Below are 24,804 nucleotides of genomic sequence, written 5' to 3' on the forward strand. Positions count from 1 at the left end.
TGTTCATCGTTTGAACTAATAAAAGGTTTGGTTTATGATTATAATTGTTATTGTTGTTGTTGTTGTTATCACCTTCTGTAACTCTGAAATGTATAGTTGTACATTTTTCAAAGATTAAACATTCTAGGAGAAATCATCTTTGTAAATAACGGTTAAATAAGGAAAGGAGTGAAAACAAATGTGAAAGGTCCATTACATTTATTCTCAAGGGACAATTTTGGAAAGGTTTGCAGGGCAAGACTTTTCAACCTGAAGTCAATTATAGTTATTCAAAATCCTAAAAAAGAAATGAAAAACATCCTGCTGAATGGTTGTGTGTGTGTGTGTGCGCATGTGTGTGTGTGTGTGTGTGTATACGGTATTACCTGTTTTATATATTTTTATATATATTGTCATATAAATATGTAGGAGTATAAACATACACATACACATCATATAAATATTTTGGGTTGTTTTTGTTCTTTTTTGTTTCCCCATTAACTGTTTGACATTTAAACATTTATTCTACTATCCATTGTTGGATTCTGAATTGATGAACAACTTTGTTGGGAACCCTGGATTAAGTAGGATTTATTTCTATTATATATAAAATCTCAATTATATACTATATCCTTATCTAGTTTCAAAAGCTGCATACCTCAATATACAATAAGTTAATCTCAACTCCCCGGTTCCAGGTGGACACAGATATCCTTGAGTTTAAAACAGACTATCTTATTGTTGAGGATCAGGCAAGAGATCTACTATAGCCACATTAAAACTACCATACCACAACACAAATTTAAGTCTGTTGGGCTTGATTTTGCCCTGGACAATGATCAACATCACCATGAAGAAAAGGCAAGTATCTCACTCAGATAATATACTTATCAAAATGGATGGATGCAATCTATTAGTTTGTACATATGATAGCAGGGACTGAAGCAATGAGGCACAAATATCCTCATACTGCCAACAAAATGCAAAGGAGATTATGACTCAGGAAACGATTTATTGCTTGGGAATGAATATACAGTACAGTACAATTGAGTATCAAAATACATTGTAAAAGGCTGGCTCCAGCTAAATTTTGACAGTGTTTCTGACCTAAACTCTCTGTTCTTATGTTTGAAAGAGAATGATTGTCATTACTGGATGTATGTTAATTTACAGCCTCTCCATCACCTTATTATTATATATCATTGATTATCATTTTTTTTACACCAAAAAATATTTTTCAATTTTATTCACGTAGGTCTCATACAGTACAAATTTTGCCAGTAGATTTTAAATTAATAGCATCATCACAAAATACATTAAATTTCTTGAGCTCTGAAGGCTCACCAGCCATTGATTTTCCAAAAGGCTGTTTCCAAGGGGAATTAACTCTCAGATGCCAAAGAGATGCAGACAACATTGCAATTTATATCAAGAAATGTATGTTAAGACTTTCATTCAGAAGGTAAAGAGGCATATCATGCTCCCTACAGTATTTTCACTCACAAGCAGAAGCAGTCAACTTTCCACAGTAGCCTGACACTTGACCGCCTACCAGAATGGGCTCTCAGTCAAAGGTGGAGGAAACAAGCACTACAAAAGAATTAAGCTAGCACTTTACCAAAGGATGATACAAAAGTGGAGCTGGATAAAGAATTTGACTGATTTCGCATCCATCTATGATTTGTCATATTTGAGGGAACATGTTTTTCATTTACATTATGAAACAATGTAACATTATTTAAGATAAATCTCAATGAGATTGAAAATGTATTTTACGAGAGAGTCCATTATCAAATCTATGGTGTGATTTTCCTTTATCAAAAGAAAGTGTTTTGTGAAGTTTGAAAAAAATTTAAAAAAAGGATAAATTCTCTACCTGACCTTTTGCAGAAATTGGCCCTCAGTCATTGGTGCATGCCATTTTGATGGAGCATTCTGACATCTTGACATCATTTTTTTTTGCTTTATTTGCCCCCGGGGCTGCTTCAAAGCACACATCCTCAGCTGGTCAAAATGGTACAATGTTGTTAGAATTTACATATGAATCTAAATCCCCATTCTGGGGGAAGTGTGCCTTAGAAGTGTACTGAGAAATAACAGAGTTGACTGGAAAAGCGCTTGAAGCTTTTAAGGATTGCAGATACGATGGAGGTAATGAAGCAAGAATTCAGATAAGTACTGCCAACCTTGGCAGCGGGGTCTAAGGTGAACCCTAATTTATACTGTATGTCCTTGTGACTACAAAAATCACTGACATGGGCAAAGATAATTCACAAAGCAAAAGACTGAAATTGGAAGTAGAATGCTTTTCAGTAATTTTATGGATTTTTCTTCCTTCACTGTAGCATTTCCACAATAACAATGCATGACAAATGTTTTCTAACCTTATATTTAATTTGTTCCAATTTTCCTAGCTATCTTTTTTTGTCAAATTCCTGGCAATTCACATGGCGACTTAGTAAGATGTAAGTTGTTGGTCTCCACATTAACACATTTATTTTCAGATGGATCTATATATACATAGCATTGGTGAAAAGATAGACCAATGCACTACTTTACAGGGATTTTCATCAGATAGCACATATTAGAATAGTAGCTCGTCAGCAGCCTTCCAAAACAATAAACCAGCAGTCGACAGACAGCTTAGCCCATCAGCACACTGTTAAATTACAGCCACCATCACCCCAACCCCCACCCCCGGATCTAAACTCTCATCTCTAGCACCAGGAGAACAATCTGCAGAGTAATTAGCCTTCAACAACAGACAGTTACACAGAGAAGGAGGACTATTGGCTTGATTAAATTATTAAACCACACAAACAAAAAACAAAAGCAGCATCAAAGAGGCACTGTGGCTCTCCTGCAAAGCTCCTCGCTGTTCCCTAAATACAGAATACAGAGAACGTGTTCTCCCAGGCCACTAGTTGGCATAATTAGCAGAGTGTGTGCGTTTGTGCATGAGTATGTGTTTGTGGGAGTGTATTTGCTGTGATTGGACTCATTCCTCCCACTGCTATCTAAAATAACCAGTGGGTTAACGACAACATCATGCCAGGGAGCCCCCCTCCCCCTAACAAACATAGACACACTTCAAACACACATCTACACACATCGGCATTAAACAATACTCTAATTACAACATTTATAACACCCCCTTGCCGTCTGCATCTTTCCAACCCCCAACCCACAAATCTGTGAATCTGGAATTGAATTTAGCCCAAGTTGAGGGCTGTGCTGGCATGAAAAGACTATTTGATTAGAACGGCAGTTGTTTCATTTGTGGTGCAGCAGATTGCAGAGGCTCTCTATCCGGTGTGCAATCTGTATTCATTACTCAGTGAAAAAGGATGATCCATGTCCTGACACCAGGCTCATCATTTCATGCAGATGCACAGCAGCTCCACAAGGCCCTTACTAAGCCACCATAAAAATATTTCCCCCTGAAACATCAAACTCTTTTCATGTTTGCAAGATTCTGCTGTATAATGCATCTTTGACTTGTAATACACTGGCGGCTGGTGGGGAAATAAACATTTACGAAAAAACGGGATACTTTTTTATTTAGCAAAAGCACTATTACAGTTAGAATAAATTAATTTTAACCATGTTGTAATAATGACAGTTTCATTGAATGTATTCAATAAACTGACACAAAAACATCACTCTGGCCTCATCTCTTTTTTTATTCCTTCCTGCTCTGTCCTTCATAGATCCCCTCCCTTTCCCCCCCACCATTTTATTTCAACCTGGAGTAAAAAGGGCCTCTGGCCCTTTTCTAACCTCAGAGATAAAAAAAAGAACAGAATGTCCATTTTAATCTGTTTGAGCTGTTAGTTAATTGATTGTGTATGAAAGCATATATACTTGTTTAGGGAACATTTTCTTTTGTTTCTGAATGCCAATATTTATCTTTCTCCTCTTATGCATTGAAGGATTACTTAAATCGGAACCTTAAAAGCTGATATAAAGTATATAGTAATGTCTGATTTGTTGTTTGGTTGTTGTTTTGCTTTCCTAAGAAATGAATTACAATTGCTACTTTACGGTGTTCAATTCAGTGTAAAAAAAATTTAATGCAATATTTTACCTGTACTACTTAATTTCATTTTATATTTTTACCAAAACAAGAACAAGGTGACATATTTAGGTTTTTAATGTACATTAATAACCTTTATTTCATGAAGCCAGTTGCAAATTACTAATCTAGTTTCAATCAATTAATTATTTATGTTTATTTATATATTTTAAAATATAAAGAGTACAGCTTCAACATAGTATTACTAAACAATGCACTGTATGAAATCTTTGGTCAAAGCAAACAGAGCTTGACAACCAAAAATGACCTACTACATTCTCATTCATTAACAATATATAGATAGGCATTAGTGAGATATTTGTTGTATTCCTCAATTTGCTTGTCCACCAAAACATAGCCAAAACACCAAAACCTTCTAAAAGGTATCCAACGTACATTTTTGCAACATATATTATTGCATACAAATCTGTGGCTTAATGATGATAATATGAAGAGTACACACTACTTTCAATAGCAAAACAAATACGCAATAAACTGTTGATTTTAAACTCAAGATTAGCATAGGTCCTGCTACTTTCAAAACTATTCCAAGTTATGTTTATAGCGGACCACTTTTGGAGATTGTTACATGAATCTAGAAAAAACCATAACAAAAGAGAAAATGTGGCATGACATTTAGGTATGCTCGATCATTTCCTGGCTCTGCAAGTCACTACGCACTGTCGTTTGGGAGATACAAGCATAAGTCTCCATTGTTGAATAGAGGATCTAAATGTATAATAAATCATCTGTCTCCTTTATTTGAAAACATGCCATTAAGCTGTGTGCGTCCTTTTTAAAGTGAATCAATCTAAAAATAAGGAAATGAATTCCGATAAGAAACCTTGCGTCAGAGATAACCCAGGGAAAACTCATTTTGCTATCTGGGAGAAAATTTGAAAATCCATTCTGTGCTGTTGTCATATCCTTTGTCCATGTCATTATGAAGTGATCTGGGGAGCATCAGCCTTGACAATAAGGAAGGATGCCTTAGGTCCTCTTAACAGACCAAGGTCATTTACGATACCCTACACGCCCTGAGAGGCCTCTAGTCTTTCCAGAACTTCCTGTCTGGATTTTAAAGTAAGATTTGAAACTTTCTGTGTCTGTGTACTGTATTTGAGCATAAAAAAATCCCTTTGGCAGACCCACACAGATGTCAATGTGTGTCCTTTGGAGACCGTAGAGAGGGGAAGCTTAAAATGAAACTCCAAAGCAAAAGATCACAAGCACAGGACACGTGCCTATCTACCTTGTGCCAAATGCAGCACAGGCCCAGGGGAAAGACTGGGAACTGCAAATTATATAAAATAGCCACACAAAGTGGACATTTTATATGATTTGCAGGGAAGAGGAGGGTCAAGGACAAATTTTCTGTCCTTGACACAGGATGGTCACAGGCTAGCCACCATCCATTTATGCTAAGAACTTACTTCCAATATGGATCAATAGTTTTATGGATAAGTCATAATGTCAGCAATATGTTAACTTTACATTTACGGAAAATCTCCCCCCAATTTGTAGAAATTGTTAGTCTAAAAGGGTGATTGTCAAAATACATAATACGCGCAAATACCAGCTAATACACAAGTTCTGGTGTCAGATTCAACATCAGATGGAAATGATTGTCAGAATAGCAATATATCCAGTTCCAAATTGTGTCTCCATGAAAAACCACAACCAACCAGCTGTCTGAAGTGCATGATTATAATCATACTATGCCAGCAGTAATTCAGCAACATTCTTTCATGGTTCTCCCAACATAAAAACACAAACTTGATGATGGAAAATGTATCAAGTGCATGGGATAAAGAGGTGGAGACAAATTTGAGAGATACAAGAGACACTTATCCTGACCCATTTCAGTGAATCTAAGAGAAGAAGGGTTTTAGGTTTTAGGTTAAATGTGTGGATCCATAGACATGGCTGTCTCGGGCCTCCCACCCCAGAACATTTTCCAGAGGTGATAAAGAAGCAGGGCCTGATAAGAACCTCAACTGAACTGACTTGCATTGATTTTACACAAAACAACCACCAGAAAACTTCACAGAATTGCAACCAACACACTCTCTTTAGAATGGGAGTAAAATGAATTGCATTGTCATTGTCATTTCTCATGAAGATACCACTCCCTTTATTTCTTCAATACCCTCTTCTTGCTTCCTTTTCTTTTGTATCTGGGAAAAAAAATCAATGTGCATCACATCAATTACCCTGCCTTTGTGCTATTCTCTCACTGTGTCTTGCTCAATGTCTCCTTTACTTGCTTCTTGGTGGACTGCATAAGATAATGCTAATGTAAATGCAGTATTTAAATGGTATTCTGTACTTGAGTTTAATCATTCAACTGCATGCTTCAAAAGGTACCACTTTTGTCATTCAACTAACCTTGTAACCTGTAATCATCAGCCTCAGCAAAGAAAGAGCGCATGCCAGATACTTAACATGATTTCACATAGCGCCAAACAATTGCGTTTGCCTGCTATGTTACTTTCAAGAACACATATTGACCTAGTCATTGACGTTTTTTTCTCGTTTTATTAATTTATTTGTCATTGTATATTTATTAGCACAGGCTTCATTGTTTTTTTTTTGTTCAAGCAGGGATTAACATCATACAAATTTTCCTTTGGGAGTTCATAAAAAAAAAAAACTCAACAATCTTCCAAATTTATAATCACACACCAATGTTGGACAGGAAGGCCTGTTTTTCAGTCTCTGCTCAAATTCATCTTGAAGGTTTTCAAAACTGTTCCCACAAAGTTGAGAGCACGGAATTGTCCAAAATGTCTTGGTATGGTGAAGAATGCAGCCTCAGGATGGCATGGGCCAGTGTCTCCTTGAGCCAGTCCCAAGCCCGGATAAATGCAGAGCGTTGCATCAGGAAGGGCATCCGTTGTAAAACTTTTGCCAAAACCAATCATGCGAATCAAACCTAATAATCTCATACCGGATCGGTTGAGGCCCAGGTAAACAACGATCACCATTGGTACCAGTGACCTACAGGGTACTATTGGAAATTGAGCTACTAAGGGTCATGTTTGAAAGCAAAGATGAAGAGGAAAGGCAAGAGTCTGGGACTGAGTAGGGACTTTGAATATCAGGACTGTGACAGGAAAAGGTAGACAGTTGATTGACATGATGCAGAGAATGAAGGTGGATATACTGTGTGTCAAGGAGACCAGGTGGAAAGGTAGTAAGGCTAGAAGCTTAGGAGTAGGCTTTAAGATGTAATATCAGGGTACTGACAGGAAGAGAAATGGAGTAGGAGTTAATGTGAAGGAGAAGTTTGTTAAGAATGTTCTGAAGGTGAGAAGAATGTCAGATAGACTTATGAGTCTGAAACTGGAAATTGAAGGTGTGATGCTCAATATTGTTAATGGTTATGCCCCGCAGGTGGGATGTGAGTTTGAGGAGAAGAAGTTCTGGAATGAGTTAGATGAAGTTAGATGAGTTAGATGAAGTGATGCAGAATATCTCAAGAGATGAGAGAGTGGTAACTGGTGCAGACTTCAATGGGCATGTTGGTGCAGGCAATAGAGGGGATGAAGAAGTGATGGGCAAATTTGGTATACAGAATAGGAATGCAGAGGGACAGAAGGTGGAAGACTTTGCAAACAGGATGGAAACAGCTGTAGTGAACACCTTTTTCCAGAAAAGACGGGAACATAGCGTAACTTATAAGAGTGGAGGTAAGAGCATGCAGGTAGACTACATCCTCTAGGTAACCTAAAAGAGATCATTGACCGCAAAGTAGTTGTAGGTGAAAATGTAGCCAGCCAGCATAGGATGGTGGTTTGTAGGGTGACTCTGGTGTCAAGGAAGATCAAGAGGACAGAGGCAGGGCAGAGTACAAAGTGGTGGAAGCTGAAAAGGGAGGAGTGTTGTATGGTTTTCAGGGAGGAGTTAAGAAAGGCTCTGGGTGGTCAGGGAAACTTCCAGGCGACTGGACAACTACAGCTAATTTAGAGGTTGTTTGGTCTCAGCACAAATGGACGGTGTAATGTAGACGTCATCACAATCCTCAGTGCAAGTGATAGCATACACCACATTCTTGAGCTTTTTGCCTGGGTGTTTTGTCCTTGGGGTGCATCAGTTTTTGTCTCAGGGTGCTTGATGCTTCAGTTCATGTGATCCAACAGGTTTCACTCGTTTGTTTAGCTTTATCTTTTCACATTCCAATCCAGGTAATCCCTCTCGGATTAGGTGTGAAACGTCTTCAAGTGAAGAAATTCAAGTCCAGTTGCCACGACAAGAAGATTTCAACTAGAATATTTGAAGGGGGATATCATTACAGATGATTTAAAATTATAACATTTTTTTCCAGCCTCTCATGTTTTATATTCTTTTAAGACGCCTTGTGAATTTGACTGAGGTCATTGGTGACTCTCTCAAACAACACTGTTTTATTGAATTGTACTCTGTTGCTGTCGTTTTGTTTGGCTCATCTTATCACCTAAAGGACACTGAATCATTTTCTGTAAAACTACTTGTACAACTATTTGAGTCACCCCACTGTTTCTCACGTCATCCACCTACACTTCACTTAGCTTCTCTGAGCTGAGATTTACAATATTCCTTAAAAACAAATACATCATATGCAGAAATGTAACACTGCAGCAGCACATTACAATTTTATCGCATCACCAGAAACTGCTATAATAAAGAAAACTTTTCATTTTGCTGGTCAGATTCTAAGTCTGATAAAGTGATGAAAATGTATCTTGAACTACAATGTAAAAGACCTGTAAGTGCAGTTATGCAGGCCAACATTGATTTATAGATTAGTACACAAATGCAAACTGAATAGGTAATACCCTAGCGTCTTCAAGATGGTTGCAGGAAATAAAACATGTAACTACAACACAAGTATTTTCTACAAATCTTAAAATTGACCTTTGTCAGTGTTGCAGAGTTAACAGAAGAGAAATATGCTATCTTCCAAGCAAATCAGATCCACACTGAAATTGAATGGAATCTTCCTTGACACCTGTTCCATACCATGCTATGTATATGAAATTTTTGGCCCAGTAATATTTCATTGTCCGACTAAAAGATGACAGACAGACACCAAAATTCCTTCTGCCGAGGATATCTGAAGGCCTTTCAGATCAAATTTAGACGTTTTGATGTGTCTTGCTCCTCGCATTAAATAACCGGCAAATTGCAAAACTAGCTAAAACAAAACATGCAGTTTGGGTAATATCTTTAGGTAATTTTCAACAAAAATAAATCTAAATCAATAGATTAATTTAAAATAGTTGGCTGACAACATAAATGGAAATCAATATTCCCTCCGAAGGTTAACATAATGTGTCACCCAACTCACCACCGAAGGCAAATTCCATAACATCTCAGATGATGAATTAACATAGGTAAGCATTGTCTCAAACATAAAAGTGAAGATTGTTCTTTAGCGATTTTTGTTAATACAAGGCCGATTCTGCTTCACTTCATCCTCTTCCCTGATTATGGTGAATAACTGTCCTACACTGCGCTTTCCTGGGACAAGTGAGGCTTACAAATCACCCCTGCAGCAGTTGGAGGAGTTGAAGGTGCTCGGTGCAAGGTTTTACTGCCTGTTTTTTATGAATGGCTCCCTGAAGGCTCCTATGATAATAGCTCACAGCCGTACCCTTCACGGAGCCTGACATCAAGCACACCCCTACAGCAGAATGGAATGGCATATCAACTTATGGGCTGTCATTACAACTCATCCAATGGTTTCTGCTTATAACATAGGCTAAAATGAAATAGAGGTAGCAGGAACTTAGTTCAGTAACACTGGAAAAAGAATGCAACTTCTCCAGTGTAAATTTGTTTTTCCTTGAAAACATGTTAGTTTTTTTCTTAAATGTTGCTGGTCCTATACAGCCAGATGTGTGCTGTGACATCAAAATTAACCATACTGAAATTAGAAGCTCTTTTGAATGGTAAAATTTTGCAGATATTTCATCTTGAGCATCAACCCCTTGAACAAATCAAGAGCAACCTTTTCCCACAACAAATGACAATGAGTACGAAGCCAAATGATTCAGAGAAGCAGGAACCAAGGGAAAGGAACGTAAAGCCTGAGGGACCCAGTAAAAGACCAAAGTAAATAACAGTATGAGAGAAAAAAAAGCAATTTGAGGACCAAAATGGAGAATTTAAAATAAAATACAGCTGATGTTTCTGAGAACAAGCAGATAAATCGTACCAGCTTCACTGAGCTAATATTTGAAGTAAGCGTTAAAAACAAATATATCATATACAGAAATTATCACTGCAGCAGCACATTCCAAGTACATTTATCATATAACCATAAACTGCTATAATGAAGAAAACTTTTCTTTTTTTTTTTTAAGTTTGCTAAAGTGATCTTGTGTGATCATGAACTACATTGTAAAAGATCTGTAAGTGCAGTTATGCAGGCCGAGATTAATGTATACATCAGTGCACAAATGCCAACTGAATGGGTAATGCCCCAGCTGCTTCAAGGTGGTTGAAGAAAACAGAAAATTTAACTACAACACAAGTATTTGCTACCAATCTTAAAATTGACCATGTTTTCCATTAACAGAGATGGAATCGAAAACATTTTTCAAACCGAAGAGCTGTCTCAAGTGCCACATTATTATGAGTGTGTATAAGTAAAAGTAAAAGTAAAGGTAAAAGTAAAAATAAAAGTATGTATTCTGAATCTTTTTGGATTTTATTTTTTATTCAATTAGAAGATCCTTAACTAAGAACTAGTAATTATGAGTAAATGATTTTCAATCTTTTTTAATATTATCAAATTTCATTCATACTAATTTTTCAAGATACACAGGGGCAAAAAAAATCAAAAACAATGCTAGCAAGCATAGCGTGCATGACTGCAACCAAATCTGGACCGTTGTGGACACCACACATTTTATATATTTGTAATGAAATATTTGTATTCATGGAAGAATATACGGGTCGACCAAAATAGGTTATACACTGTTAGAGATATGCAAACAAAGGGCTGATTGCATAGTCTTCTCAATGTATAAAACAGCAGGGGAAAGTACACATCTGTTTTGCATTGGCTTTTCTCGCTTAAAAGCACGTTAGACTCCACATTAGATGCTCAAAAAAGAGAAATTCTCCTTTTATTCTTATTGGATTCAACAATTGTCAGTTAATCAATTGTACGTTTTCAGTGGTAATTATGAATTTTAGTCAAAATCTAAACAATCTTGAGGCATTTTTAGCCTGTAATCACTTACAATGAACTGTACAATTACCCTATACACATCAGTGACTAACTACAGTGTGCATGATGCATAATAATGGACCAGATGGCAAAGGATGACCAGGTGGGAAATGCTGCAATTTTGAAATAAAAACAGAGTTTGTTACAAGAACATCACTCTGGAAACAGAGACAAGGGGGTGCGGCTGAATGGCAAAGAGACACCAAAATTACACTATGCATCGAATCATGTCAAAAAGTGTCATATTATCCAAGGCCTTGCAAACAACACAAGAATTGGTCTGGGCTTTATGAGGTAAGTGAGTGGTTTGGGAAAACCAAAAAAAGAAAGGACATACAAGAAAAAAGACATTCATCCATCCGTCCATCCATCATAACCGGTGCTACGGTGAAGCCAATTTCCACAAAGCTGCTAAGCTGATTGAGGCAGACCAAATCTGTTTCACCAGCTTACATTCCTTCAAAATAGCCATCTCACTTCCAATATCACGGGCTTTTACTGTTCCCCATTCCCCTGGCTCAGGCTGAGAGTTAGCAAGGCTTAGCTGGATGAAACACTCCAACAGCCCAGTTCTCCCCTGGAACACACTGATATCTCTATAGAACAGCTTCTCCCTACATAGCCGCACTTAGCTGGTTTATTTACTCACACTATTATCATCTGCTTAATTTCTCTGTTTTTGTCTCATATCATACCAATAGTACACCCATTGGGAAGTAAACCATAAGTGTATGTATATTATGCTTACTCTACACACAGTCATAATTTAATAACATATTCACTACACATGTGTTTGTAGTTATAAAATACCTTAATAAAATATACAGACAACATTTGACCGCATTTTACTTGAGTAAATTAAATTCAGACAAGGTCTTTTGAAGAAGGAAATTGGAAAGATAAGACACTGGATTGTGTTTTATGAGAGAAGCTTGTAAGATACCGTAGAGAAAAATGGAAATGGTTGTTTGTCTAGTCTCGTCACAAGCTTGCCCCTGCAAATGCCACTATACATCTTGTGTTTTTTTTTGCATAATAATTATTTATCTAGTGCTGTTTATCGGGTGTTATTCCCACCCCAAAGTCACTTCCTACCAGCCTCTCCCGCACCCTTTTTCTGTCATTCTGCCATAACGGCAAATATCCTGTTGGCCCGTAATGCAGGCTTCTGGTGCTGGCCTATCTAGCCCTGGGATCAATTCAGCTCCAAGTCGAGGCCTCCCATTCATCTCAGAGCCATAAAATGTGATTAGTGCTGACTATAGCACTGCAGGGAGATTGGCTGATAGGCCTGATAGCCTCAGATAGGCTGTGTTGGACACTCACACAGGAAGACAGCAGCACCATCATGCTGAGGATTCATCCTTATCCTGCCAGTTACCATATCGCTCTAAATATATATATTTTCTTTTTCAACACATCTATGTCAATCTTTCCTCCTGTTCCACTATGACTGTTGAATTTGTGGAATGTCAGATTTTTGTTTGCTTAATATATATGCAGCAGCATATATGAGCATACATAACTTATAGCAGCAGTAAGACTTTAATGATAAGACTTTCAGTTTTACACATACTGCAAAGTTATATTTATATGGAAGAGCTCATCCCTCCTCCTCCCAAAAGCCAAAATCCACACTCGCTGTTCTCGCATGCGCTGTATCTCTGTGGCATGTGACCACCTCTGTCAGCTAGTCACAGAGCCCAAGTTTACAAGTCAAAGAATCAACCAAGGAGGCTAAGAAAAGAGTTGAGACTATTCTGATGGAGGAAAATCCCTCAGGATATTGTGGTCAAAAATGTCTAAATGGACAGAGAAATTTGGGGATATTATTAAATGTGGATTTTTCATTTTGTATTTTTTTGGTATTATTTTGCATGTGCTATTTAGTCTAATACTAATCTAACTTTTATACCCAATAAAAGAGAATCCTCAACAAGATGAACTGACCTTCAAAGTGAAGCATTTGTAATTTGAACTGAATTACAAGACAGACAGACCAACTGACCAACAGTAGATGGACAGATATATAGATAGACGGATAGATAATAAATGTGGCTACCAGGCCGCAAAACTCTACTGACCTGTGTTTCACGGACATTCTCCACAGTGAAGTTGAACCAGACTCTGAATCGAGGGTTGCAGGTGTCAGGGCGAATGAACAGGTCAAACTCAAACTCACTGATGTAATCAACACGGCCAAGGTTTCCTGTAGAGGCAGGGAAAAAATGAAAATTAGGTTAAAGACAGGCTTGGCTGCTGGCAAAATAACGTGTAGGATCATTTTTTGCCAAATGCACACGTTACAAAAGTATCAAAGATTTCACAACATTAAAGAAAGACACAAAATCAATAATAAGATAAAAAGTATAAGACAACATAGCTTTTTTGTGATATTCAGCTGCTCCATTTGAAAATTTCAATTGCACATTTTTCTGAGGTTGTAAGACTTAGGCTATGGAACAAAAATATTCCCACAGGGGGCACTAAGTCTGAGAGAACAGAAATGCTCCAGCCATCCATAGCTGATATATAATGAACTATTATCCAATGCAAAAGTTACAGATGATCAATGGAAGTATAATTAGTCCCTTGGGAATTCATTCCTACTTCCAATTCTCACAACTGTCTGTAAAGTGATTGGATAATGGACAATTGCTTGACAATTGTTCTAAATATAGGCATTGCCTGCATCCTCTAATTTATGTTTGGACACATGTAGTGAAGACTCTTCTGGTATATGCAGAATTCTCAGAATTAAACCAAACAGTAGCCAAAGAGAAAAGAGAGACACTACAAGCATTCTGAATACTGTCCTGATTACACAAAATCAGCTTTGATTTCAAATGATGACCTTCAATATTGTACAAGACTAGTTTTCAAAGAGTCTAGTTCAACGTCAAACTCCACATAAAAAGATAAATATTGTGTTACAATCGTGACGAACAGTGTACACACACACAAACACACACACACACACACACACACACAGAGCTAAGCATGGACAGATGGGACTAACTACCATCTGAGCATACTTCACTCATTCTTCAACAGGACAGAAGTACTTGCAAGAATAAGATACTAGCAATATTACCACACATACAGATACACAGGCAACAGAGTTTGATATGCTCTACTGAAGATGCCCAAGCAGCTGAAATCATTTATATATATATTTGGCCAGTGAGACCCGCCAAGTACAGCTCTTTAACTATCACTGAACATTTAATTTTATAATATGATATCCAGGAACCATATGTGCAAAGAAAATACATTTTTAGACTGATGTGTTACAAAATGGCTTCTCGAAAAATTTAGATTTTGTTGCAACATGGATATAAAAGAATGGTTCATCCACACAAAGGGGTTGCAGAATGGAAAAAACATCCTCTGCAGGAGGGATTTTGAATGATTGAGTTGCGATTTGGCTGTGTGTAAATATGTAACTGATGTACTACATGCATTCATTCATCTCAACTGCTGATGCTACAGCCAAGCATGCATATAGAGAATAAAAATAAGATTAGACAGATGACAGAACGGCAGAGGATGGTCTGGGGGACATGAAAAAAGGCCAGTCAACAAGCTAATAAATGACCTACATTATGTCGGAATTACCAAGGAAAACACATTTGTCTTTCTGTCTGAGTATATGAGTGTCAATGTATGAGTGCACATAAACATACATCTTGTCTCCGAAGATAGATTTCAGAATAACTTCTTGTCACAACCTCTTGGACACAACAGACAGCCAAAAAAGGGAAGGGCTAGAAATCCATCGCGAATATTTATATTTAAACTTTAGAAGTCATTTTTCAGTGACAATCCAAATATTTGTTTTCCCAATCCTAGAGAAGACGTTTGTTTGTAAGAAGCTATGGAATTTAGGAGATATTTACCATAGATATGCCACCTTTCTTCCAAACACAGAGGCACACAATGAGATGTGTTTTTTTGCTAAGAGTACAAACAATTTTATTTTGAAAATATATTATACTGTAAATGCCTGATTACTTAAAATTATCCACACACCTTTATGGTCAGCACTTTTATGAGAACTTATTTTCTTTGTTCATGAATTGGCTCATAAATAAAGCCTGTTTTGTTTTCTTTTTTGGGATTTTTAGCAATGCAAGACAAACTCTTCAGTCCTATTTGGAAGAAGAAATATATCTCAGTGACTGAAATTTTCAGAGATCATAAACCGGCATCAAATAATAATAATAAGTGTATACTTTGTGTGTGTGTGTGTGTGTGTGTGTGTGTGTGTGTGTGTGTGTGTGTGTGTGTGTGTGTGTGTAAAAATTAGTTTTTCTTGGGATCTTATGTTCTCAGAAATTTCAATCAGATGCAATTTTTTTTGATTATACAAAACACACAGTTGTATTTTGATGTTATTTCTGTCAATTTTATGATGATCTACATGAATCCTTTTTATCTATACAGTTGCTTTTTAAGGGTCTAGCTAACTGTGAAAGGAAGGGTCACTTGCTTTTGGGCTGCTTGGCAGTGTAACTGGGACCCATTAAAAATAGTTAAAGCAACGAGTAGGAAGTAGGTTGTATCAGACACAGCTGCAGCTAGCAAGATAAACACGGACAAAAAGAGTAGTTATACAGCAGCAAAGCACATGTTTCACATGGGTATTTCATCCCATCAATCATCTATTAAACAAAAATCAAAGCTATTCACCGGTATGGCATCAATATATCCAACCCATTCAGCCATGTCGACATCGGTCTCCTTCTGATTTTTATTAGTCTAAAAGGAACTACAGTATTTACAAAGGAAAATGCAAGTATTCTTTGCACCTTTCACATTTAATTTGGGATAAGGTTACTGTTTGTTGGATCCAAATACATTAATTGCTTATAAGACATATAGCATTCCTTTGGGATTCATTAATGTCACAATTAACATCTCGTTTCAGTCAGACTTGAGAAACCTGCTTCCTCCCCATTTCTTGTCATTTATTGCTTTCTGCATAATAGTAGAGTAATTACTGGGACTGTCCCCTTAAATGTTGATGATACAAATCATCAGTAAAGAGTCAATTTGCGATTTATCAGACAAATCACAGTTTCTTTTCAATGTATTAAGCTGCACAGGAAATGACAAAGCACTGAATAATGATGAAAACAGGGCTCAGAGTTTTGAATGGAAGCATGGCACTTTTTCATGATCATTGAACTTAAGCTAAGAAGTTGGTAAAATTCCTCAGATACTTCATGCTAAAAATACAATGCATTGTTCCCTGTGAGTTACTTGGCTGTAATTCTTATAAGAAGCCATGCAGGAGAGTGTTCTGATGTAGAGTATGACCAAAACATACGCATTATTTTGTTGTAAATAACCAAATGTTTACAGAAATGTTTACAAGGGTTTTTGTTAATACATCTAACTAATCAAATTAAACAGGAACTGGTAAAGACTAATTCACAATATGCAAACCGACCTGATCCCATTCATAAGATAGGTGTATATTAGAACATTTCAAACATTTCAACCAGATAACGTCTACTACGTGTACATGACACAAAGACAGATAAAAAAGAAAAAAAAAACAAGTCTAAACCCCTTTGCTTGGATTGGCACATTTGAAAAGACAGTTCAATGAAGACTGTGCTAATAACTGTCTATTTCTGCTTGTGAACACTGCAGCACAGGTAGCAATAAAAAGCAGCTATGGGCGACTGGGTTATTAAGCATGACATGAAAAATGGCAACTACTTCAAAGTTAGAATCACATGTTCACCCTGGGATGGCACGAAGAAGCCACTGAACCTCAATTTCATAGTGCCTAGATGTGTTTTGGTGAGCTGGTTTACTGACCTTTTTTATCAAACATCATGTATTTGTTGACAAATATGAATGGTGAATTGCTTGATGAATTTCCATCTGGAGGTAATACAGTTGTAAAGCAAATATAAATTGTATTTACCTGAGTAATGCACATTTGAGTTTTTTGGCAGAGAATCAGTGTATACTACAAATAAAGTTCAAAATTACATTAAGAGGTGAGATTAAAAAGAGGACATATGATCAAAACATCATGAGATGAATCTTCTTGAAAACAATTTCTCCATAGTTTATCATTGGTTTCTTGGCAAACTATGTTGAATATCAATTTTTATCAATGGGATAAACAATAAAGCATTTAGGTTTGGAAATTCTTTTCTAAAAGGTTAGCTATGGTGTCACATCACACCACTAACTGTTTGAAGTTTCTGAACAAAGTTTTAACTTTTTCTTTGAGAAAATTCTTCCCTCATACTCAATCTCAGACATGCAGGAAAAATTGGTAAAATACAGTGACTGGATTTTTTTCAAAAGCATGTGGATGTTACATAATATTTTACAATTCCACTACAGTGCACCATCCTGAATAAAAGTGTCAGGTCAGTGCAACTTCTAACAATACAATAATTTGGGCCTCAGGCAAGTAAATATGGCAATAATGTGAGGTTTCCAAGAGGAGAATCTGTCAGTCATCAGCGGGCTACCAGTGAGAGGGAAAGCGAAAGAGAGAAAGAGAGAGAGAGGGAAAGAGAGAGAGAGAGAGCGAGAGAGAGAGAGAGAGCGAGAGAGACCATGGATGGGTTGCTGAAGTAGCTGGAGAGGGAGCAGAAGAACCTGGCTAATGTAATCCCATTACGGAGGTACAAGAGGGAGCAGTCACAGTGCTCAGCCCACACAATGGGCCGGCATGCAGCCTGTAGCTATCCGTTGGATGGATAGTTTCTGCCATGCAGATGGATACAGCAGCAGCAAGCCTTGCCTGCCTAAGGCCTGTGGTGGAACTCACTCACAGAGCCAGCCATTACAATGGTAATAGGCGGTTGTTTCAAAATAAAATAGACTGTGTTTCAACAACCTTTCCTCCTTTGCAGACGTGTGGGCTGGCTGACTTAAATGTATTGTCTTTTCCCCACACAGAACCTATGAGACGAAATATCTATTAATGGTATATCTTTTTTAATATGAAAGCATAAAGAATTATACAAATAGATTAAGCTTCTGCAGTATTATGTAATACATGAGGGAAATTTGAAACATAGTTGCCCCAGACAGACACATACAAAATACCTTTCTTCCTCAGTTTCTTTTACCTGGCATAGACAAGGCCACTTTTGTGTTCAAACATCAGACTTGAGATTAAAAGTGTGCTGTACTGCTCAGGGAGTCCAGCCAGGCACCTTTCTAAACTTACTTTTACTGTGTTCTATTTCATTATTGGAAAACACATCAGTTTCCCAAGCGGCTCCTCTGCAGTGTGGGTAAGATTCTTGGACACAGACAAGGGGGACTGATAAAGATAGAATTGATTTCAGCCAGCAGCATCAGCCATAGTATAGGGGTTTCTGTTTAGTCCTGCAGCTAAACATCTCTTTACTTCTCCCACTTTCTCCCTCTCCCTCTCTCTCTCTCTCTCTCTCTCTCTCTTTGAAATGCAAGTTGTCACTGAGGCAACATCAATCTCCTGCCTCATGACTTCCTAAAGCCTGCCGTCTCCCCTGATGCCTTATCACATCATCTGTAGGCAATATTGGAGGTCACCTCCGAGTTTCTACAAACTAACTACCTAACAGGTATACCAAAATTCAATCTGTTTAGCAACAAGGTAGGGTGTGTGAGTGTGTGTGTGTGTGTGTCTGTGAGTGTGTGTGTGTGTGTGTGTGTGTGTGTACCTCCAGTCCTGATTCTGCAGACATTTCTATTCAAAAACTATTCAAAAAAAAAAAAAAAAGATTATTTTGATAATTTTACAAAAACAGCATTTAAAGCCTCAAATCAATCTATAAGCAGAATAGTTCTAAATATATATTTTAGCGTCATATAAATTCAAGCAATAAGATGACTCTGCTGAGCTTAATTTTTAATTTCACTTTGCAGATTCATCTGCACCTCCCCTTCCCCACTCCATCCCCTTCATTCCAATTTCCAGTGGTTTAGGGCCAATCACAACCAAATTTAGGGCCAATCACAACCAATTATCTCCGTTACGGTGGGTTTGATATGAGGACTGTGCCATAACCAATGAGTAACGGGAACGTCTGATGCATTATTGTAACTATGAGATGACTGCCACCACAGACTGGATCGAGAAGCCTGGTTTGGTTACTTATTTTGAAAAATTAACAAAAACGCACCTAAATCTATATCTGAAAAGTTGTGAATTACGGCTGGATTTCCAACAGTATTTGGAAGCAACATGTTGTTTGTTTACATTTATCCAACTCTCATAGCGGCATCAAGAATTTCTTCCTTCATATAAGTTCTAAGTCAGGCCAAAACAATTTTTGGTCTCCAGCAGAAATCTAAAATTAACAAAGGCGGACAGAATGTTTCAGCCTTCAGCCATGTGCATACAAGACACGTGCACAAACACACAATTGTAAACTGGTAAACATGGAAATTGTTGTGAAAATAATATGTCCAACAAAAACCAGATAAGAGTAGATAGTAAGGAAGGACAATCAAAAAAAAAAAAAAAACACATTGTTACGAGCCTGTCCATGCTCCAGTGTGTTCCTCGTTTCAATATAGATGAAGAAAGCTGGGCCTGAGGACAAAAGTGAGATATGCAAGCTACCCACACATATCTGATGATGTACAGGCCTGGCTTCACATTCAAAAGAGAACCCATCCTTTTATAATTGTATTTTTTCCTTCTAAAACGGCCTGGAGGTAAACTAGTATGCTCCATCAGAAGTGGTTGGTGTAGTAATGGGTCATAGTGATGCACTCATATTGGGATGGGCTTAATTGTATTATCAATCTCATCCAGACAGTTCTTTAGCCCTACAGCTCTGGACATACCACCGCCATACATTTCGCATTAGTACAAAGGAATGAACTGTGAGAAATTGCAATCATTTCTGTCATCTGTTTACTAAGTCAAAAACATAGAGAACAGAAGGTGAGGTGATCTTGTCAGCTCTCTAATGTAACGCTTGAGCTTTCACATTGTGAAGATCTTTCCTTCATCCAATCAAACGTCTCTCTCTTTCTCTGTCTTTGTCTTCTTTCATATGTATGTGTGTGCACACTTTGTTAGTAGTCACAGTAAATACAAGCAATTTCCCATTCCCAATGCTATCTTTTAACAAGTTAATTATTTAGAGCCCTATAAAAACTCAAGGCAGTCCAAGGAGGAAGCAGCTTTGGCAGGGGAGCCACTGCTCGGGTCTGCTCTTTGTTGTACTATCTTGTCTTATGTCATCTTTTGCAAGCACACTCTCCCATCTCTTTATTTTTTCTCATCTCTAACTTGATGTAACTCCATCCGTCCGTTCCCCTCTTCCTCTGTAGTATTTTCCAGCAGCTCCAATGGTTGAGGAAAGTGTGGAGATAAAAGCTTAGGGAGCTGAGGAGTCCTTGGCAAGCCTAAGGCAAGGAGAAGGTCAACAGGCCTGCTAAGAAGGGCTGTTATCATCTGGGTAACATGTTATCAGAGAGGCTGCAGTAGTGTTTATTTACAGTTATTGCTCCCTCTGGGTGCACACTTCAATGCCTGGGGCTGATTGCTCTGTAATGAGTTTAGGAACACAGGGAACTGATGCAGGAAGGGAAACAAGGGAGGGGAAAAATTACTGGCCAATAACTGTTAGATCAGAAAAGAATATTCTTATTAATCATATTAAGATTTTTTTATCAGGTATTACTGTAGCAGTAATGAGTGAGCAGATCACCTCGACATAGACCAGTGTGCTTTAGATGGTGTAGAGCTCATGTGAAACAGCAACGAATTGACCTAGTGCCAGTATTTGGCCAGGATTTTAGGACTTATTTTTGATGGATCAGCCCAATCTTGTGGATTGGTCAATATTTGATATGTATGTGTACACACACATGCACACCCACAGGAAAAATGTGTCAATAATCAGAGTTATTCAAAGATGAGCCACTGCAGCTAGTTAGCAGGGCTTTTTCAAAACAAAGTTACTTTCACAATTTTGAATTATGCTAAACATGACTACTTAGTATTATAATCTAGGACTCATATTTTTAGTCCTCTTAAGAACACATGAGCACATGTCCTATTGTGTTCACCATTAAATATATGAAACATCCATGGAGTAGAATCCTGATAACACTACTCACCCTCAAAGAATGAATTTCAATACTGTTTACTTTGAGCAGCAGACCTACAAGATAACTGTCTGGATTTAGACCAAAATATATTCTATCAAAATTCTGCTCTTGTCACCCTTCACTGTATGAGCATATTCTATACATGAATTTCTGTTATCAAACAAACCCTGGCACATCAATAAACCTCATCTCTCAGAGAGGTTTTCTACATAAATCAGCAGAATAAATAGAGGCAGCTTGAAAAACATGAACTGGTAAAGCATTACAAATCCTTACTGTTTTCACAAACAGTACAGCCCTGTCTAGGATGAAAAATGAGACATCTGCTTTGAAACAGTGTTTATGGCATCAAGAATTGTTGGGAATTAATTATTGGATGAATAACCTTGTGCAAAAGCACCGCTTGTGCAATGCTGAAATCTAGTTGCAGTCATTTTCACTCACAACATAAAAACAGCCTAAAGCTGGAGTTTTAAAAGCACAGGAGATTCACACCACATCATAAAAAATTAAAACAATGAATTGAAAATGAAAATAATTCCAATTGTATACAACAAACAGGTTACGTTTATTTAATTAAATGTGTATATTCTACCTGTCAACCTTTTTCATATCTTATAGTTAGCTGTTAATGCAGCCTCAGGGCGGCACGGGCCAGTGTCTCCCTGAGCCAGCCGTGGGGGGGCACAGGCCAATGTCTCCCTGAGCCGCTCCCAAGCCCGGATAAATGCAGAAGGTTGAATCAGGAAGGGCATGTGGCATAAAAACTTTCCCGAAAACTAAACATGGAAATCAAACCTAATAATCTCATAACGGATCGGTCGAAGCCCGAGCTGACAATCGCTGGTACCCTGTAGGTTATTGGTAACTGCGGAAATTGGGCTACCTTGGGTTGAAGAGGAGAGAAGGAAGGCGTGTTCGGAAGCAGAGAGAGAAGAGGAAAGGCAAGAGTCTGGGACTGAGAGTAAGGACTTTGAATATTGGGACGCTGACAGGAAAGAGTACTTTGAAGAGCTGATGAATGAGGAAAATTAGAGAGATGGGAGTGTAGAAAAGGTGACTACTGTAGACCACAAAGTAGCAGAGATTAGTAAAAGTGAAGTGAGGAAGGCATTGAAGATGCCTAGAAAGAGTACTACAGATGCAGTATTTGCCTTGGGAATAATAGAGAAATACAGAGAAGGCCAGAGGGTGCTGGATTGCGTTTTTGTAGATCCAGAAAAAGCATATGCACAGGTTGCCAAGAGAGGGCCTCTGGTATTGTATGAGGAAGACTGGTGCAGGACATGTATGCTAGCTGTAAGACAGTGGTGATGTGTGCTGTAGGGGTAACAGAGAAGTTCAAGGTGGAGGTGGGGCTTCATTAGGGATCAGCTCTGAGTGGTGATGGACAGGTTGATAGATGAGGTTAGATGCAAATCTCATGGACCATGATGTTTACAGATGACATTGTGATCTGTAGTGAGAGCAGAGAACAGGTTGAGGAAAATCTTGAGAGGTGGAGGAATGTTCTGGAAAGGATGGAGGAGGTTTGAAGGTTAGTCGCAGCAAGACAGAGTATATGTGGGTCAATGAGAGCAACCCGAGTTTATCAGAGGAACAGCACGTGTTAGATGTTTTGGAGAGAAGGTCAGAGAAGCCAGGCTGAGATGGTTCGGCCATGTACAGGGGAGGGATAGAGACTATATTGGTAGACAGATACTGGAATTGGAGCTCCCAGGCAGGATGTCTAAGAGGAAGACCAAAGCGAAGATTGATGGGTGTTGTGAGAGAGGATATGAAGGTCGTTGGTGTGAGAGAAGAGGATACAGAGAATAGGGTTGGATGGAGACGGTTGATTTCCTGTGGGGTAAAGCCAAAAAGAGAAGAAGTTACATGTTACAAACAGCTTTCTGCTGCTAGCCTTTGCTGACATTTTGAGAAAATGAATTATTACCTGGGTCTCATATGTTAACTCATATCTACTGTATACGATCAACAATTACCATTCAAAACACGGACGTTGTTTGTTCCTTTTTCTGGCAGAGGAAGCATCCCTGACCAGCCCAACTACGCCAATGTGTTCACTTAATGATTAGACATGATAAAATGCAGCAACCCAGAATGTCAGACAGGATTATCAGTTGGTTTTATTTGTGCTGCATTTCATGCAACACAACTGATATATTTTTTTCGCTCTCTAAGGTAACTACTGAAGTACTCTTGTCATGTCCATGAGACATCATGGTAGCGAAACAGAGGTTTGTGCCTGGTGCATTGCTTGTCAGACATGTTCTGTGGGCTGTTGAAAAAAGTAAGAAACTACAATATAAAGTAAATACTATTTACTAACTATGGGACTTTTTTTTTCTTGTCAAAATTTCTTTCTTGTAGCAACTGGGCTTGGTATTCTTCAATATTTAAGTGGTCAAAACTGTGCCTCCTTTGGGTAAATGTATCAATATCTAACAATGATTGATATTGTCCAAAACTCAAGAGTCATTTAGGCATATGTAATTCCATTCATGACTTGCACAGTCAAGCTAATGTTGAGCTCAGATCAGTGTATTCCAGTGTCATGACAAGCTTCTAATATGATTCAGAAAACATTTGTATCCCTCCAATAAGTAAGATCAGCCATTAATAATCTCAGCAAATCAGAATTAGAGAGAATTAATCTGGCAAAAGTGTAAAAAAAACAAAAGTGTAACAGGATGCAGAGGAAATAAGTGGTTGTAAATAGATTAAGAATTAATGAGGGCCATGAGATTCAAAACTGAGTATCTTTTTGAAATAAAAGAAGACCAACAAAGGTGTTTTTCAATGGACACATTATACAGTTTGAATAATTGAATCCAAGGAAGCTCTTAAATGTATTTTGGAACAAAATCCCTTCTCTGGACAAAAACTAGTATGTTTTATTATTTATTCAAGTGTTACATAAACCAATCATCTATTTAATTTATTGTGTCGGTCATCTTTTTTTGCCAAACAGCCTTGATAAGTGAAATGGTATGGACAAAGATCTGCTTTGGTAGGTGGCATAAAGACAGACAGGAGTCCTGTGAGATGCCGAGTAAAGTTTACATGGCTTGAACTAGTTCCTCCAGCATTTTTTATAAATATTATTTTGAGATTGATGGTGTTGGAGGTGAGGTGATCAGCAGGAATGCATCAATGTTTTTTGAATTCCAAACCATTTTTGTAGTGTGACAAAGCACTTGCGGCTTAATTCATAAATATTTCCATGAAAGAGTATACTCATTTAGGCTACAGTATTTACGTAGACAGTATACATAAAAGTGCCGTGCAGACCCCTAGGTTTTCATGCTAACTCTTGATCAAAGCATCACAAGTCCTCCACCAGCTTGCTTCTTCTTATCAAGCATCCTTGTACAATCTTTTCCCCAGACAAGCTGCACACACACAACTTGCCATCCATATGGTTCATCATTCA

The 24,804-nt window shown here is 37.8% G+C and overlaps 1 protein-coding gene across 1 annotated transcript in view; it reads right to left on the reverse strand.

Annotated features, from left to right (window-relative positions):
* Positions 1–24,804, reverse strand: part of agbl4 (AGBL carboxypeptidase 4) — a 281,454-nt gene that overhangs the window by 242,893 nt on the left and 13,757 nt on the right. The window contains exon 3 of the mRNA XM_086161185.1: positions 13,358–13,482. Within this exon, the coding sequence (XP_086017311.1) occupies positions 13,358–13,482 (125 nt within the window). The remainder of the gene's footprint in view (positions 1–13,357; positions 13,483–24,804) is intronic.

This window comes from Fistularia commersonii, chromosome 16 (genome assembly GCF_037954325.1).
Source record: "Fistularia commersonii isolate RoL2024-O1a breed Wild chromosome 16, RoL_Fcom_v1.0, whole genome shotgun sequence".
NCBI lineage: Eukaryota > Metazoa > Chordata > Actinopteri > Syngnathiformes > Fistulariidae > Fistularia > Fistularia commersonii.